This window comes from Eucyclogobius newberryi, unplaced genomic scaffold (genome assembly GCF_026437365.1).
Source record: "Eucyclogobius newberryi isolate DKJ021-1_F unplaced genomic scaffold, fEucNew1.0.hap1 SCAF_14, whole genome shotgun sequence".
In the NCBI taxonomy this organism is placed as follows: domain Eukaryota; kingdom Metazoa; phylum Chordata; class Actinopteri; order Gobiiformes; family Gobiidae; genus Eucyclogobius; species Eucyclogobius newberryi.
Window position 1 is genome coordinate 26,759,750 of NW_027315768.1, and position 20,022 is coordinate 26,779,771.

The 20,022-nt window shown below is 39.5% G+C and overlaps 1 protein-coding gene across 1 annotated transcript in view; it reads left to right on the top strand.

Annotated features, from left to right (window-relative positions):
- The window catches only part of thsd7ba (thrombospondin, type I, domain containing 7Ba), a 274,964-nt gene that overhangs the window by 167,100 nt on the left and 87,842 nt on the right, over positions 1–20,022 (top strand). Inside the window, exons 8-9 of the mRNA XM_072443961.1 lie at positions 10,004–10,195; positions 11,998–12,229. Of these exons, the coding sequence (XP_072300062.1) occupies positions 10,004–10,195; positions 11,998–12,229 (424 nt within the window). The remainder of the gene's footprint in view (positions 1–10,003; positions 10,196–11,997; positions 12,230–20,022) is intronic.

The window sequence follows — 20,022 nt, forward strand, 5'->3', positions numbered from 1 at the left end:
AATGACTAAATTTGGATCTTTTTTTTGGCCTTCAAAATAAAAAAAATAAGAATTTGCCTACCGTCCGAGCCACTTAAAAAATGTTGACTCGGGTTACAGCAAACAGACAATTTATTTGGGGTAGCCTAAATTATGAACAATCAAGAGAGTTTGAGCTGGTACCAACCAATTGACCACATTTAGATAACGTCAAAACAGAGTCACTGTGTTAACCATTTGGTTACAACTAATTCATATGTGATGGGAAGCATCGGCTAGCCAAGTAGTTGAATCTGATGGGCAGAGATGGATAGTTTTGCCTAGAATGTTCAACTGTATGGAATGTATATACATCCATGGAGACAGGCAGACAAAAGAGCTAAAACAAAAATCCCCATGAATGGAAAAATGCATGATAGATGAGTTTAATGCCATACTGTAGAACATCTAAGCTAGTGGTGGACCCCAGACTGGGAGGGGTGGGTGGGACACATAAGGGCTGTATGGACTTTGGCCCTTTTTTACAATCTGGTTGCTAAGTAACAGTTGTGGAATTACCTCTATGTCATATTTGCTAGCAATATCAAACCAGGCTATTTTTGTGACATTATAAACGTCAGAAAAAATGCCGAATTGCAGAAACACAGGCAAACTGTTTGGTAAAATCTGAAATGTAATCATACTCTTTTTGTAGTCTAATGTGTCATATAGACTATTAACACTATATTTTGACTAAACAAGTGTTCAGCATCTACTGTAAATTATAAAATCGCAGTGCATGTGTGAAAGAAAATCTATGTAGACACACAAATCTAATATTTCTGCTGAAGTTTCAAAACGGTGAATCACTCCTCAAGAAGCTGGTTATACATTGAACTCTATTGGACTGTAAACTGATGGAGAGAAGGAAAAGTGCTGTGTTAGCCTAATACAATAGCGTCTTGCCGCGGGCTCGGTAAAGTTATTTTGACAGCTCCCACTGCTCCCAATCTCCTCACGCCTGCCATTCACACCAGAGCAGTCAGTGGCGCTCTTCAGCTAACTAGCCGCCACCGGGCACGCTGTTTCAAACATACAGCTTGCACTTTTGAGTGGCAGCTAACATGGCACTTTTAACCTCTGAATGGAAGGACTTTCACACTGATAAACAGAGATGCACGGCCACTGCCAGCGTCAAGCAGCTCAAAAGTATCACCGTTATGTAACCATGGACGCCACTAATCATATCGAAAAAGACAAGTGAAGAGAGTTTATTATTTGACTTATTATGTTTTCTATTTTTATTAATTTTGGGAATTAAGGTTACAAGATACTACTCAAAATTGCAATTTGAATAGACACAATTAGCAAAGACTGCACATTTTCTAAGTACCATAATTTCCTCTAAAAACAACAAAACGTTGTGTATTTTTCGCCATTAAAAACTGCTAACTCTGTAGTTTAGATCTGTACAAACATGTTCTGAAATACATGATTCGTTAGTTCATTGGTTTATTTCAGTATTTTTAGTAAATTGTTTATAATGTAAACTATGATCAGAATCCTATTATTAAAACCCGCTAAAATAAAAATGTATTAATATATTGTCTAATTGATAGACCATATTTAATCAGTGGGCAAAAATAACATCAAGAAGGGGCAGAAAGAAAATGTAAAATTGTTATGCATAGTACTGTACACTATTCACTCACTGTCCTCCATCTGGTAGGACACACAACATACTGGAACATGCAGGACCACCAGGTATTACAAATATAGGCCTAATAAAACCTGACTAATAAAATCCCCAAAGCGGCAAAAACTACATCTTTATAAATCGTGCTCTGCCTCGTCTCTGATAATCCCGTTTATTTGGTCATAGGTGGTTAGACTAGGAATATATTAACTATACTTTTTATTAACTATTCTAAAAATGAGCTTTTTAAAATTGTTCTGCCCAGTAAGGCCAAAAGTAGCCCCAAAAATACATACACGTCCAACAGATTTTTTTTTTCCAGTGGAGTGTGGACAAAAGTTGCCCATTTGGGTGGAAAACTGTCCAGTCAGTCAACACTGGAGTGGAAAACCAAAACACAGAATCCTTAAAGGGCCAATATCTAACTTTTCTGGTAGATGGTACACCATCTGTATGGAGATTTTTTGGCGACTTATACTCCGGTGTGACTTATAGTCCGTATATGGCATTAAACGCATCTTTCGCCAAGCAGGCCAAGTTACAGGTCAGTTCTGTGAAGTGGCAACTGTGCTCTCAGGAAGAATGCATATTTTGAGCAATAAAGCCGCCCGTAATGAAGTAAATGCTAGATGGATCGATTAAATGCAATTCCGTGGAACATTCCAGGCAAGGCGATAACATCTTTATTTTGACAAGCAAGTGGTCCACCCCTTATCAGAAAAATAAGCAGTGCACCTTTAAATGTCAAGTCGAAGTGGCCACACATTCTGAACTGGGCATATTGAGTAAAACAGGCAGCCATGTTAACTTTACTCCACAAATTAACATATAAGAGTTTTGGCCTTTTGTGTCACATAGCGAGGCAAACTTTCCCTTGAATTATAAACGTTTCAGCTCGCTGTCAGAATAAAGTAGCACAATCACGTCAACTGTGTTCTCTACTTAACGACAAATATTGAAATTTACATTAGTGAGTGACCTAAGCAAAATTGCAGAAGCCCTTTTAGAAGTTACCAACAGTTGCACACACTTTATCGCTTGCAAGTCTGCTGATTTTTCTTTGTCTTTAAAAGCTGCAAAGTGGAAGCGATTATCAACATTTATCGATGGCAAGGACTCTGCGTCTTTTGCTATACCTACCTGAATAATAACAATTAATTGGTGGGTGGGCGAGCGGAATAGGCATTATATTTAAATGGCAAGCAGTAGGCAGAGAAGTGACAGTTTATAGAAGTACGATCCCCTGTATTAATAATGCAGTAGGACCCCGGGGCACATTATTTGCACAGTTGCCCACACTTGGGTTTCTTTCTCATATACAAACATTGGTTTGTGTTTGAATAGAAGGACTGTTTGGAGGCAAAGATTTTATTTGGGTTTCGTCATATTTTTTGAAGTGAATCCCAGGTGTGTGCCAAGAAAGAAGCCCCCTTTGTCTCTGTTGGTGGTCTGCTTCCTGGTATCAATAGCTTCCTATTTCTGCCCAGTCCAGGATTTTCGTCTTCATAATGGTCATGTATACCAGTTTGGTTTACATGTTTTGTCTTTTCTTTCCTTCTCGCACTCTCAATTTCCCCTTTTTTATGTGTTGAAAGTTCTTCTTGTTTCCCTGATTATGTGTTTGCAGGTTTGGCAAGGAATATCATAGATGAGGTTGCAATTTTTCACTGGTTTAATTTTAATTCTGCCTTTGTATCTTCATTTGGTCTAGTATTGACTTCAGAATGTAATGTAAATGAGATATTGCCTATTAGAAGATCAACAAAACATCAAAATAATGATTTGTTAAATACATAATAACATTTCTAAATATTGCACCAATAACATTTGTTCTTACATTTCCCCCCACACATTATTATCGGAATGAACTATTTTGCTTCCAATTATATAAAACCTGTGAAGTTAGGTGTTTTGTTTCAGTACTGAATAAATTATCATTCTTCAAAAAGAAATTATACGCTATATAAGTTGCATTGACTTTCTATGAAACTTTCCTTTTATAGTGTTCAGTGTGGAGTTTTAAACATCGGTCTGCTGTATCTCATTGTACAGTTTTACATTTAAAGTACCAATAATGTCTTACCTTTCCACCCAGCCGTATAATATTTGCACTAAAAGTATTGCACCTGATGATAATATCCACCAAGGCCTTCTCTTTGAATACAAAACCTCTTATCTCTAGGATTTACTCCACTGTCATTTACAACAGGTTTCCAAGCTGGGGTATGCGAGCACTTGGACAGGTATGAAAGAAAGGTGGAATTATTAGTATTTGAAGATAAAATGTTCTGCAGACTTTTTATTTCCCCAATAATGTTTCGGTAGGATACTTTTTTATGTAAGTATCGGTAAAACGAGAGAATATAAATAGATTTTGTATTTATTTATTGGCAATTATACTAGTAAACCAATGTATAATGACTTAAAAAACAAAAACACTGATTTAGAACAGCAAAAGCACACTGATCAAGCAAAAATATGATATAACCACCTTCCAACATTAAACTGTCTGCAGGGCTAGCATTAACTTTACACTCAGTCCGTGTTCAATGCCACAGTCAACAATTACTTTTGATATACTCTGCAGGGCTCTTTCAATATAACAATGTTTTACTATAACACAATAACAAAACCCAGCACAAAACACCTGGAAGCTCTGCTTTCACAGCTAATGAAGATCACAATAAATTCGGTGTAATTTCTCTTTGTCTCTCGCCAAAATAAATACAAATACAAATAATACACAGTTAAACAATCCCTGTTCGCTTTTTCAATGTATCCAATGTAATGTCAATGTAATGTCAATGTAATGTCACTGTAATGTCACTGTAATGTCAATGTAATGTCACTGTAACGTCACTGTAATGTGTAATGTCACTGTAATGTCACTGTAATGTCAATGTAATGTCACTGTAACGTCACTGTAATGTGTAATGTCACTGTAATGTCACTGTAATGTCAATGTAATGTCACTGTAACGTCACTGTAATGTGTAATGTCACTGTAATGTGTAACGTCACTGTAATGTGTAATGTCACTGTAATGTGTAATGTCACTGTAATGTGTAACGTCACTGTAATGTGTAATGTCACTGTAATGTGTAATGTCACTGTAATGTGTAATGTCACTGTAATGTCACTGTAATGTCACTGTGATGTGTAATGTCACTGTAATGTCACTGTAATGTGTAACGTCACTGTAATGTGTAATGTCACTGTAATGTGTAACGTCACTGTAATGTGTAATGTCACTGTAATGTGTAACGTCACTGTAATGTGTAATGTCACTGTAATGTGTAATGTCACTGTAATGTGTAATGTCACTGTAATGTAATGTCACTGTAATGTCACTTTAATGTCACTGTAATGTCACTGTAATGTGTAATGTCACTGTAATGTGTAATGTCACTGTAATGTGTAATGTCACTGTAATGTGTAATGTCACTGTAATGTAATGTCACTGTAATGTCACTTTAATGTCACTGTAATGTCACTGTAATGTGTAATGTCACTGTAATGTGTAATGTCACTGTAATGTCACTGTAATGTGTAATGTCACTGTAATGTGTAATGTCACTGTAATGTAATGTCACTGTAATGTCACTGTAATGTCACTGTAATGTGTAATGTCACTGTAATGTGTAATGTCACTGTAATGTGTAATGTCACTATAATGTGTAATGTCACTGTAATGTGTAATGTCACTGTAATGTGTAATGTCACTGTAATGTAATGTCACTGTAATGTCACTGTAATGTCACTGTAATGTCACTGTAATGTGTAATGTCACTGTAATGTGTAATGTCACTGTAATGTGTAATGTCACTGTAATGTCACTGTAATGTCACTGTAATGTGTAATGTCACTGTAATGTGTAATGTCACTGTAATGTGTAATGTCACTGTAATGTCACTGTAATGTCACTGTGATGTCACTGTAATGTGTAACGTCACTGTAATGTGTAATGTCACTGTAATGTGTAACGTCACTGTAATGTGTAATGTCACTGTAATGTGTAACGTCACTGTAATGTGTAATGTCACTGTAATGTGTAATGTCACTGTAATGTAATGTCACTGTAATGTCACTTTAATGTCACTGTAATGTCACTGTAATGTGTAATGTCACTGTAATGTGTAATGTCACTGTAATGTGTAATGTCACTGTAATGTGTAATGTCACTGTAATGTAATGTCACTGTAATGTCACTTTAATGTCACTGTAATGTCACTGTAATGTGTAATGTCACTGTAATGTGTAATGTCACTGTAATGTGTAATGTCACTGTAATGTCACTGTAATGTGTAATGTCACTGTAATGTGTAATGTCACTGTAATGTAATGTCACTGTAATGTCACTGTAATCTCACTGTAATGTCACTGTAATGTGTAATGTCACTGTAATGTGTAATGTCACTGTAATGTGTAATGTCACTATAATGTGTAATGTCACTGTAATGTGTAATGTCACTGTAATGTGTAATGTCACTGTAATGTAATGTCACTGTAATGTCACTGTAATGTCACTGTAATGTCACTGTAATGTGTAATGTCACTGTAATGTGTAATGTCACTGTAATGTCACTGTAATGTCACTGTAATGTGTAATGTCACTGTAATGTGTAATGTCACTGTAATGTGTAATGTCACTGTAATGTCACTGTAATGTCACTGTGATGTCACTGTGATGTCACTGTGATGTCACTGTGATGTGTAATGTCACTGTGATGTCACTGTAATGTCACTGTGATGTCACTGTGATGTCACTGTGATGTCACTGTAATGTGTAACGTCACTGTAATGTCACTGTGATGTCACTGTAATGTCACTGTAATGTCTATGCAAAGTGAACATATGTTATCAGTTAGGCTCAGGTCTATAAACATCCTTTGCCCTTTTGTATATCTCTCTGGTTCAATAAGTTTCTTTGAATAAACCATGTTCATGTCTTATTTTACTAGAAAAACAGGTCTAAAACATTTAACAGAAAGAAAACCAAGACCAAAATAAGGCTAAAGTTGAACTTGATACAAACGTTCATATTTAAAATTTGATACAAATACTAATATCAGGCATTATTTTCATAGTGGTTCTAATGATCGATCCATGGTTCTAATATAGTAGAAAGCTCATTAATTGAATTAAAAGATTTCCAAATGATAAAGAATTAAGTCCGCTACATAGTAAATTAAGCAACACCAGCACAACTTAGCAAAAGTAGCCGCTACTATCATAAACACAAGCACTGCACTGGTTTCAGCTTGTGATTACATCTGATTTAAGTGATTTAGTAAAAAGTTAGTTTATTTATTTGAGCCAGGGACAATGGACAACATTAACCTGATCCGAGAGAGTTTAATGTGCGGCACAGTTAACGTGCCTCTTTATGGTGAACTGCTCAGATAGTTAGAGCTGAGAGCCGAGCCGTGTGCGTCAAAATGAAACCCAGAGCAGTTTTGTGGTATTTCCTGCTGGTATTGCCACCAATTTAACGAGTACAAGTACAAGCACATGGTATCGAGCCGATACCCGATACTGGTATTGGTGCATCCCTAGTGGTGACATTTATTTTCTTGCAGCGTTCATATTTTTGTGCTATATTAACCCTAAAACTGCCCTCTGCAGTTAAAGACAATCTGTTCATTTCTGTTTAGCATATCCCGCCCACTAACTGGTGTCATGGCAAATTCCAATCCGATCCATTTAATTTATATTATTAACATGAGCAACAGTGGCTCAGATGATTCAGTGGTTTTCTTATAACTGTTGTTGTTGTGCAAGTGAGTGGTGGTCGGGAGGTGGTCTTTGAAATATGCGTTGTACTCAAGTGCTCAGTATCCATCATTATTAACATATAGATTATGCAATAATTTGTCATTCACACTTGTTCTGACAATGTCTGTGTGAAATCCTTTTGTTGCAGTTCTCTGCTTTTAGCTGTAGTCTATCAGTACAGATGCATCTCATCTAAACAAAAGGAATAATGCATCCCAAATAAGAATCCAGTGGGACGCTTCAGCAACTTTGAGCCACAGCGGTTCCCTGTTGTGCACTGACACAGTCACTTTGATGGCTTTCAATCTTTGATGCTGTGGCTTTAACTGAGCAAACGGTTTTCACTTTCCCCATAGGAGTCTTTCACATCAGTTTGATAGAGCTATACCTCGACTGGCTCTCTCATTGCCCTTTTGCATTGAGAACATTGATTCAGAGATGGGCGAGAAAGACTGACAGTTAAAATATGCCCCTGAGATGTTATCGTTCAACTGTACTGCATGATGTAGCAGCAGGAGTTCAAGCAAGTTAATGATACAGGGCAGTGTGCTTTTGAAAACCGTGGCTCAGAGCCAGTTCACTTTTTAAAAAAATTAGATAGCACTGACACAAAATGAAATATTTTGTACAAGTCTGTCCTTTTAAAAAAAATAGAAAAGGGGGGGGTATTATTGGTACACAAATATACATATCATATTCTGTTACATAATCCAATTTCATTTTTATATTTAGCTTTTGGAAAATACACTCAAATCTTTGCAACAAGGTGCACTATATAATGTTTCAAGGTCTGCCACCAGTTTGTCTCCATGGAATGTTCCACAGTATGGCATTAAACTTATCAAGCGCCATGGAGACAAGCAGGTGTCTCTACCTAAGTTATAGGTCAGAACTCTGGAGAGGTGACCGCGCTAACTCTATGAATGCATGTTTTCAAGTTACACCTTTCGCAAATAATATATTATTAAAAAACACCAGTAATTAAATAAATGCAACATAGCAGAGTTTTGAGTCTCGTTTTCCGTAACAAAGTACTTGTGGGTGTATAACCCCTCGTTTACCGATCGTGTCCATAAAGGCCCTCGCCCCCCTTTGCGACCGCGGGGTACGAGCCACAGTGAAGAGCGTACCTCTAGTCCCCCCGCCTGCATCACCCCTCCCTCACAAACAGTACGAACTTTATACTACTTTATTCAACATTTTTTGTCCCCTTTGGCTCTTATGTTCAGTTTGATGTGGATAATAACTGGGCCAAATTTCAACTATTAATGACAGTAAATATTTTCATCCAATTCAAAATGCCTGTAAACCAAAACGCATGGAAGTCTATGGCAGTGTTTGTCAGGTTGCCACGGTAACATGCTTGCAGCTAGAGGCATGCCGTCATTGGCTTTTTTGTATAGAACAGCAAGAAATTAAGATAAGAATGTTTTCTTAAGTTTGGGAGCAGGACCACACCCCTTTCACACCTCTTCCCGCGGCTACACTATTTAGTTATCCAGGTCACACACGTCAGGGTTCGTGACTTCGTGTCCCTCCCTCCGACCGTCTTCTAATTATTATTTGAAGTCATGTCCTAGATGGGGGTATCGAGGCCCGGGAGCCTTCATCTTGCATCTTAGCTGGTCCTTGCTAGTGAAGGATGTCTGTGCAAATTTGTCTACGTCAAAGTACATTTTTTTCATCCCATTCAAAACACTTGTAAACCAGCTATATATATTGTATATCATTGCATTAAACGATTCATTTTGCACAAAACGTATATTAATGCCGGGAAATAGGACATATTATGTCAGAGATATGCAAGTTTTAACACTTAAAAAAAGCAGAAGATTTAATACACACATCATTGTTGTCTCTAAATGATATTTTAGCTTCTGTGAGTTTTTCATGCCGCCACTTACCTTATCACATTCAATCACTTTCAATCGCATCCTAACATAATTGCACCATTCTTCATCTGACAGTTTATACCAGTGATGTGAATATAACCTGGTGTACACTTGTAATTGCCTGTATATCAACATGTTTATCTTAATTATCTTAATTGTCCCAGCGGCTTTGTAGCATTATTCATGTGTAGAGTTTAGACTGAGATATTCAAAGATGAGTAAATCATTTTCAGATTGTTTTTTTCTATTATGGTTGTTGAGAGACAAAAAGAAAATATACAGGGAAAAAAAATACGGTTGCATCAAAAATAAGTAATACCTAAGTTCAAGTTCAATCTATATTTCTATGAATCTATGTTATATCACTGCAACGATTAATCCATTTCTCATTAAAACATTTATTTCGATAAGTATACCGGTAATTGTTATCTGGACTATACAGACTCTAAAACACATGAAAAAACAGTTTATAACAAAGACAGTGTAGTATTATTACTACAAAGTGTTTTTTTTAAAAAAAAACATATCGGGATTTACCTAGAAGACTAGAAAATACTGTGACTGATTTGATTCTCAATGTACAATAGAAATAAATGTTTGACTAGTTGGCTAATGGAAAAGTTAGACTCCTTTCTAAAACATTTGCACAGCACAGGACTATAAACTCTTCATTTCGTCCACAGGTGAGGAGGTGTCCATTTCGGAGTGTGAAGACGCCCCTCCCCCCACAGAGGTGCCTTGTGAGCGGGCCTGTCCTGGAGACTGTGTGGTGGGCTCCTGGTCTCCATGGTCGCCGTGCTCTCACAGCTGTGCCTCGAAGAGCGCAGAGGGCAGGCAGAGCCGCACTCGCCCCGTGCTCGCCCTGCCTGGGAAAGGTAACACATCCACATGGTGTGTGGGCCTGTTAGTACTATACTGACTCAAATAAATGACAGAGGAAGAACTGTTGATAGAATTATTGATAATCAGAAGATATCATGGCGATTCATCAGAAATGCGCTCAAATTATTTTACAATTATTCACAGTTCCTGGAACTATACAACAACTAAAATCCTAAAAAAAAAAAGTAATGATATTGTCACATAAAACACCAGATTAAAAAAATACATGTAGTTTGACTTTTTGGAGTAATAAATGTTTTCTTTTGTTTTTTTATTGGCTCTTTTTGTGGTCCTTTTAATTCAAGAGAGTATAATTGACACTAAGATTAAATACTCCTTGGATCAGTAACATAAAAGGTCTTCAGAATATCGTTTATCGCAATATTTTCTGTAGCAATACAACTCACTTGAAAAGGTGTTACTGTGACAGGCCTATAGGTGTGAAAGTTGCGTTTGACTAATGCACACAACTTTGACATTTTTCATCTCAAAAACATATGGCCATCCATCAGCATGCTCTGGTCTGTGCCAGGGTTTGTTTAGCACTAGAGCTGTTTGGAGTCAGACAGGCAGAGCACAGCCTTGGCAGCACAGCCTCCGTCATTAATCCCTGCACCCAAACGCCTATCCGCACAAACAGGCCATAACTCGGGTTCCAAGCGGCGCGGTTTACTTCTGTTGGTGGTTCTTTGGGCGCTTGCGGCTCAAAAGAAATGTATTTCCCAGTGCGGGCTGTGCTTAAAGGTACATGTAACTTTACTGGTTGAGGAGCCGCTATCTGCTTGTCTCCATGGAGATGTTCTTATTAATCCTATTCATCTTCAAAGAGACAAGCAGGTGACAGTGGAAAGGCAAAAATGTGTATTTTTCTTTTTTCTTTAAAGAACTGAATTGAGGTCAGGTAGATTTAATGCCATATTGTGGAGCACGTTTTAAGGTTCATTTTGATGGGAATTCATGAAATACAGTAGTCTCCATTTTGTTATTGGGGAAACTTGAACTTCAATTGGTGAAGCCACTTTTCATGAAGAATATTGAACTATGAACTGAACTATGACCTTTCAATGTGTATTTCTGTTGTAAAACCTGCAAATGTTATTAGTTTTTCCTTCTTTTTTTAACCAAAGTGCCTGTTCAGTAGAATTTATTATTATGAAATACCTGCATGTTCCCATACAAACCTTAAAATACTCTTTCCCAGTCTACTATTAATAAATACAGTAATGTGACATGCTCTTCTGCACATTTGCTGCTTCCATAATGTCTGTCTTCAGGAGACATGCGGCAGGACGTGGGAAAGATATTGCTTGACTTAGCACTTAGCAATAAATCTGTACCTGCCATCTTCCCGAGCTGACTGTAAGCTGTATTTGCAATTCATAACTTCACAGGTTTGAACTTTCCAAAATGTCTGCTCAGCTAACCTAAACACATATTAGTTTCTTAGCAGCAAAGACAACATACGAGATCCAGATTGAATTCTCCCCGAAAAACTCTATAATAAGAAATACCTGTGCAGTTGATTCTTAAAACAACATTTAAATGAGTTGCCCTGAACTTATGAAATACATTTTTAGACAACTAGCTCTAAGTAACAACTAAAATAATTTAGAAAGTAGTATATTACATTTTTTATAGTAGTCTTTTCCAGTTCTAACTCTCGCTCAAATCAGTAAATCTATAAACATCGACCATGGAAAAGGCTTGTTACAGACACTCATTACAGAGCGGCCCGTTCCTTCTCACTGTCTAAATTCCCTGCTTGACTCTGGAATCGGTTTTATTTCATCCCCAGAAGGCAAAGCGTGTCCAGCTGCCTCGGCCCTGGAAGAGTGGAGAATGTGCAATGACCATCCCTGCCTGGTTTTCTACTGGGATGAATCGCCGTGGGGCCCATGCATCCCGGACACCTCCATGAATCTTAATGGCTCGAGCTTTTGGAACGGGACCTCTGCCTGTGCCATCGGCGTTCAGATCCGCAAGGCCACATGCATGAAGATAAACTCCGGGCAGGTCGTGAATAAGAGGTAAGCTTTTGATTCTGTGGCTTTTGTTTAGCACTTATTCACCACATTGTCAGGGACTGGTGCCTGTGTTTTAATGTAGATTACACCACGGGCAAAGCAGCAAAGCCTGACAGCAACGGTGAATGTGTTATATTTTTTTCTTGACACCTGTGGATATGTCAGACAGCAATTTAGTATGTTCAAAATGCCACGTTCGGCAATAGTTGAATTATAATCAGGGGCATTTCCTGGAATGGCTAAAGTTCAGGGCCTGTTGAATGTCCGCTTCCTAGTCTCACTTTAGTACAGTATATTATTGAACATTACAGGAAATTGATGGCATACAGTGTGTGCTAATGCTTGCTGGTGACTTACATATAATAGTTTAGCCTTTTTTCTTTCAAACCATAAATAAATAAGATGATATGAATGCTAAATATAGCTTGTGTCTCTTGTCATATATGTATCTAATAAAAGGTGCCCTTCACTGGCAATTACTATACAAGAAGGTTTTAATACTTGAAATAGTACTGTGGAGGCATGGGTGAAGAGTGGGTCCAGCTCGACTCAGACGGTCCCTCTTCTGCCTGAAGAGTGGGTCCAGCTCGACTCAGACGGTCCCTCTTCTGCCTGAAGAGTGGGTCCAGCTCGACTCAGACGGTCCCTCATCTGCCTGAAGAGTGGGTCCAGCTCGACTCAGACGGTCCCTCATCTGCCTGAAGAGTGGGTCCAGCTCGACTCAGACGGTCCCTCATCTGCCTGAAGAGTGGGTCCAGCTCGACTCAGACGGTCCCTCTTCTGCCTGAAGAGTGGGTCCAGCTCGACTCAGACGGTCCCTCATCTGCCTGAAGAGTGGGTCCAGCTCGACTCAGACGGTCCCTCTTCTGCCTGAAGAGTGGGTCCAGCTCGACTCAGACGGTCCCTCTTCTGCCTGAAGAGTGGGTCCAGCTCGACTCAGACGGTCCCTCTTCTGCCTGAAGAGTGGGTCCAGCTCGACTCAGACGGTCCCTCTTCTGCCTGAAGAGTGGGTCCAGCTCGACTCAGACGGTCCCTCATCTGCCTGAAGAGTGGGTCCAGTTCGCCTCAGTCGGTCCCTCATCTGCCTGAAGAGTGGGTCCAGCTCGCCTCAGTCGGTCCCTCTTCTGCCTGAAGAGTGGGTCCAGTTCGCCTCAGTCGGTCCCTCTTCTGCCTGAAGAGTGGGTCCAGCTCCAGTCTCCTCGTGTCCGTCTGTCCGTCTGTGAGAGTCGGATCTCTCCTTCACTGGAACTCCTCCAGGTTTCTACGCTTTTTTCCCAAAGAGGTTTTTTTGTAGTTTTTCCTGGCCGAGAAGGAGAGTCTAAGGACAGAGGACCCTGGGACATCGTCCCTCGCCACCACAGACATTGTCTGACTTCATCGCCACCACAGACATTGTTGATCATTTCTCCCTGTGGCCCTCAGAGGCAACTGTTGTTGTGATTTTGGGCCTTACAAAAATAAATTGATTTGATTTGATTTGATGGGTAATCGAAGCTAAAAGCATTACTTGATTTTTGCAAACTATGGGCCACGAAAATTCATCTTGCACATGACCCCCCACTAAGAATGAAACGTCCATGATTTTAATAGATCAAATTGAGCGAAACCACAGCTTTTGTTCCCAGTCTACAGGGGAAAGGATTAGGTTAATTTATTCTTCTAGTTTTCTATAACATCTTTATTAACCCGAAAACAATTGTATTTTTACGTAGTGGTTTAGAGGAGAAAATAGGTGTTTCTTAATGTTATTTATTTATTTGGATCTCCATTAGCACATTAGGGCCTGGTTTGTACTTGGATGTGAGACTGTCGGAACACCAGGTGCCACAGTGGGGCGCTAGAGGACATGTCGTTGTGTTCATAGGCAAGACACTTTGCCCACATTGCCTAGTGAAGCGCTTTCATTGCCTTGAAGGTGGAAAAGCGCTTTATAAATACACTGTAATGATAATGTATTAATTTAGTCCTGGTATAATAGTCACAGTGGAGAACCAGCCGTGCAGCAGTTTGTCATTTTCTTATGTTTTCTGCTGTAATATTAGACCATACAGATGGACTATAGTCTAGGTTTAATAATATCAGAGCTTGTGCTATTCATTTAATCCCTTTCCAAGGTAGAAAATATGCATATCTCTTAATCATAGTAATAGCACTTCCCATTTTGGCACACATACTGTTTATGTGTTTTGACCTTGACAATTTATTATTAAATCTTTGTCTCGTAGACTTGAGTAATTGTGACACCTTAATAATGACTTCATATTAATGGAATGATTAGAGCCAAATACCACGCTATGAGTTTTTGATGTTGCTGTGAGGGAAAGGTTGGGAGGTATTTCAGTATAATATGCCAGAAAAAAAATGCCCAAACAATTGTGATAACATTGTATTTTGTCATAGTGTACAGTATATTCTCTTTTTGATTTTCATTCTTATAAAATAAACATTTGAAAGAGCTTCCAGGAATCTAACTATGAGCTAAATCATCACGTTTTGAATTTACTTTGTGATTATGTTTCCTTTGAAAAGGGTTTGTAGTTTTTATAAGCCTTATGATATCCCTTTTACTTTGAAAAACCAGTGCCCTTTGATATTCACACTCCCTGAATGTTGTACTTTTTGTCCTTTTTTGCATCATCCACCTTCATTTTTGAGACCAGAGATTTATTTTGCATTTGCTCTTCTATTATCGGCTGCTCTTTCAGCAATACAACATCAAACACAGCGAGGGCTTTGGCGCTGTCACTGTAATAATGTTATGGCCCCCGCTAGGAAGATGAATCTATAAATAATTCACAAAGTTGGCCCTTCTTTAGCTCAATGTAATATTGACAGCACTATAAAACAGATTATGAACTGTCCCGCCTCCTGCTGCATATTATCTAGTGAAAGTTATAATTTTGGACGCCACAACCTGTATCTAGACTTGGATAATACATTTTAGTATATATAAAAGGTGGTATGGACGATTTTTTTCAGCAATTTTTTTTATCATATTTCCTCGTGGCGTGGATAAATCATTTGTCCTGCCACGTATCAATCATAAAACGCACCTACCGCTCACCTGCAGCCGCGTGCGGTTCTTCCCCACGTTTCCGTGTGTCTAAGCGCATGGATCTATCATAATATAGTTCCCTCAGTGTACGGGGCAAAATGAAGACGGAGAAAGACAGTTCGAGCTGACGCAGAAGTGGACAGAAATCTACGGGAGACGAGAGATGCGATGCGTTCCGTTGCGCTAATAAACAAACGCACGTGTGTGTTGTATCAGTCCGCACGGGGGAGTGGCATGTGCACTTCCACCTGCGTTCTCAAATCGCCGAAAAATCGTCCATACCGCCTTTAAGATTCTCTTGATAACAATAATCAGCTCATATTATTGAGCACCATAAAAAACCTACCTGTAAATGTCTTGGTTCAAACATTGAGCAAATGTGAATGCTATGTACACAATGTACTGTTGTTTTCAACAGTTTTAAGGTGCACTGTGTACCTTTTCTGGTCTATTTTCTCCGTCAAAAAACACATTCAGATGAATAAATGCAACATAGTTTAATTTAATGCAATACTGTTAAACATAGTGCAGCTTTAATTCAATTCAATGCAATTTATTTTTGACATTTGCCTCGATGGAAACAATTGAATAGAGAAGCAGATTAAATGATGTTCATAGGGATTTAGCAAATGTAAAATGGTCCCATCATTCCCTGTCTTTAAGTCCCTCACCAAGAAGGTGAGGGATGTATTTAAAAGAAACTGTGGGAGAAAGTAGTAACCTTTAACTGTGCATATCTATCCATACAAATGTATTGTGCCGTTTGACTTGGGCAAAACCTTGCCTATGATTAAATGCAACAGCCAGTAACAAAATATGTTGGCATATTCTTTATGTTCAGCAATAGATGAATTGCCAGGGTCAGATCGTGCCAGTTTCAATTAGCTGAGATTTCAAAGAAGGCAGTTTATGTAATAGTCTCTATGCTATTAAGGTCCGAGGAGAGCTAAGCTCACTCCAATTAATATGACAGAGCGGGAGAGAGACAGATGAAAGACAGGGGGCCGGGCTGGATGTTAAGTTTCACTTTGGGAATGATGAGGATGGGATAGGATCAGAAAAGAGAGCATCAGAGGAGCAGTATTTGGAGAGTTGGAGTCAGATACTCCAGATTAGGCAAGTCTAGAGGGAAGGATTGTGAATTAATTGCATAAGAGTAGGAGTGAGCATCGTTTAAAGGTGCAATTTGTACGTTTTCTGGTGTAGGGTCTACCACCGTCACCATGGAGATGTGATTGCTTTGCTTGCAATGTTCCACACAGTATATTACGGTCTGCTATCCTGCTTCCGAAGAGTGCAGACGCTTGCTCGCTCCCTCCGCTTGCTATCGCTGCTTTCCTTATTTATTTTGCTTTTTAATCAGTTTTTGTCTTCCAAACATTTTTGCTTTAGACTTTTTCAAGTAAACCAAGGATTTTAAGAACATTTTTCCAGTTTTAACGACATATCTGACGCCAGCGACATGTCCGGGAGAAGAAGGGAGAAAGACTGTGAACGCTGTCGGAAATATCAACAAGAAATTAATGAGCTGAAAACACGGATATTTGTTTTGGAATCTGAAAAAGTTCTTCACGATACCATTCCTGTGTCAACCGATGGTAAGAAGAGCACACTTTTTACAAGAAAAACTGCTACTTTCAACCTAAACCGCAGTGACTGTGTCGTTTCCAAAACTGTCTAAAAACCAGAAAGACCAGGCTGTTTCTTGGAACAAACTTGGAGCAAAGCCTAAACGATACAAAGATAACGTGAAGTCACCTAAAATACAGCTCACCAACAGATTTTTACCACTTTCAGAGATGGAATTAAATGAGAAAAGGAAAGATGACATGGCCAAAATACAGCTAGGAGGATCTGTGCCAGGAGCCAAGGTCACGCAGATTGTTTTGGTTGGGGACGGCGCGATAAGTCACGTGACGCATGAAAAGATAAACACACATTCTTTTCCAAGCGCCACTGTTTCTGAGATAACGTCACTCCTTCCAAATATTATGGCTAAGCATGGAGGAGCTAAACAGCTGATTGTGCACGTGGGTGCAGTGGACATGCGGCGGGAACAGACTGAAGTTTTGAAAAAAGACTTCTTGAAGTTATTCGACGTGCTTGATAAAATGGAAATCAAAACATTCATAAGTGGACCTCTTCCAAACATCGACAGGAGGATAAACAAGTTTAGCCGGCTTCTTCAGCTGAACACATGGCTGTCCAAAGAATGCTTCCCGAGAGGACTACACTACATTGAGAACTTCTATCTATTCTGGAAACGAGAGGACCTGTTTAAGAGAAATGGCCCCCACCTATGCAGAGGTGGAGTGAGGGTGCTGACAGAGAACCTGCTCCACGCTCTGAGGCATTGGACTGGGCCTGGACAGGGTCCTGAGCAGATAGTTAGAGAAGAGAGGAATGAGAGAAGAATTCCTGCTCCATCAGCCAGAGACCGAGCCAATGTTTCAACATCAATAGCACCACAACCTCAGCCTCCACCAAAGGATTCATCAGCAGCTGCTCCACCACCACCAGCAAAGGATTCAGCTCCAGCTGCTCCACATTCACCTCCACCGCCTCCAGCAAAGGAACAGTCTTCAAAGGCCTTGGACCCGTCTGTGAAAAGCCCAACAACATCCCTGTCATCGCCCCTGCCTTCACACCAGCCCTGGGTTCCCACTGCAACATCTACTCCCACTAAAGATTCATCATTCTCCTTCTCATCTCCACTCTCACCCATAGGCCTTCCTAGCCATTTTGAAAGTCTGATCAAATCAGGCATTAAGATGGCTCCACTCACGCCCAATATAGCAAGGGCTATGTCAATACTTATCAACTCTTCCCTGCACAAGCCGACTACACCAACAAAAGCCCCACCACCCATCCCCCCTCGCCTCTCACCTGGTCCCAAACTCTCCTTGGCTACAAAAGCTCCACCACCCATCCAACCTCGCCTTTCACCTGGTATCTCCCATAGCTAGGATGCACTGGGTCTCAGCGTTGCCGGGACTTATTGTCACATTAAAAATCAAACCAACCCGAGGCCCTATGTAAAAAGAGCCCCCTCTAGTGCTATTTCTGTAGTCATCACACAGATGGAAAAACAAAATGTGAGTCAGGCCCAATCTGAGAAATGTGATTCATATTCCCTGTGAAAAGATAAAGCCCAGTCTCACTGAAACTAGTCTGAAACTTGCTGTGCTAAATGTCAGATCCTTATGTAACAAATCTCTCTTAATTAATAATTTTATTTCTTCTTATAATCTTGATTTTATGTTTTTAACTGAAACATGGCTTGACAAAAACACAGGAAATGTAGTTCTGATAGAATCTGCTCCACCCAACTTTAAGTTTGAATCTGAAACACGAGAAAACAAAAAAGGGGGTGGAGTCTGTGCTGTCTTAAGAGATTAAATAATTACCCGCAGGTTGTCTTTTGGGGTGTTTTCATCATTTGAGTATGTATCCTTTAAAATGGAGCTAAAACGGTCTCCATCCATTCTCTTCATTGTTTTATACAAGCCTCCCCAGCACTGCCAAAGTTTTATTGATGATTTTACTGAGATGCTTTCAGTCATATGCACAGACTTTGATGGTTTGGTCATTACAGGTGGTTTCAATGTGCATGTTGATAATATTTGTGACAGAAACGCTAAAGAGCTTGATGCTGTCCTTGAAACCTTCAGTCTTACTCAGCATGTGAGAGGCCCCACCCACAGCAAAGGACACACTCTAGATCTCATAATTACAAAGGGGGTAAATATTTCAAATGTTAATGTGATCGATGTTGCTCTGTCTGATCATTTCTGTGTCTTCTTTGACCTGTCTGTTTCTCCCAAACCTCCGGTTGGTCCTGCAGTTGTTCAGAGGAGACACATAAGTGATGGCACAGGTGCACTGTTTATGGAAATGATAAACTTTGAAAATGTCTCATGTTCTAATGTGAATGATTTGTTGAACTCTGTTACATCTAGTGTTTTGAATGTTCTGGACACCATCGCCCCTATAAAGGCTAAAATGGTTAAAAATAAGCAGAAGGCGCCGTGGAGAAATGATTCGGTCAGGGCACAGAAAAGGGAGTGCCGCAGGGCCGAACGGAAATGGCGCAAGTCAAAGCTCCAGGTTCAAAAAGAGATTTACAAAGAAAAGCTGAACATGTACAACCTAATCTTATGTAGAACTAGGGAAAAAATATTTTTCTGAAATAATTGGAAGCTGCAGTAACAACTCGCGTGTCCTGTTTGCCACAGTAAACAGATTAACAAACCCTCCAGCTCAGCTGCCGTTAGAACTCATTTCCACATCCAAGTGTAATGAGTTTGCATTATTCTTTAATGACAAAGTTCAGGGCATTAAAAATGCTATAAATCCCACAATGCAAAAAATTACCCTAAAACCACCAAGACACTTAGAGCTAACTCACTTTGCACCTGTAACTGACAAAACTGTCCATGAGATCATCACCAGTCTGAGTTCATCTACATGCTGCCTCGATGTGTTACCCACCAGATTTCTAAAGTATGTGCTGAACAGTTTGTTAGCACCATTCACTCACATAGTTAACATGTCGCTTCAATCTGGAACATTCCCAATGTCTTTGAAAACTGCAGTCATAAAGCCTCTCCTAAAGAAGAGCAGTCTTGATGCCGCAGTACTGAGTCATTACCGGCCCATCTCTAATCTACCATTTTTGGGCAAAGTCCTTAAAAAGGTTGTTTACCAACAGCTCACAGATTTCCTCTTAATAAACAACTCA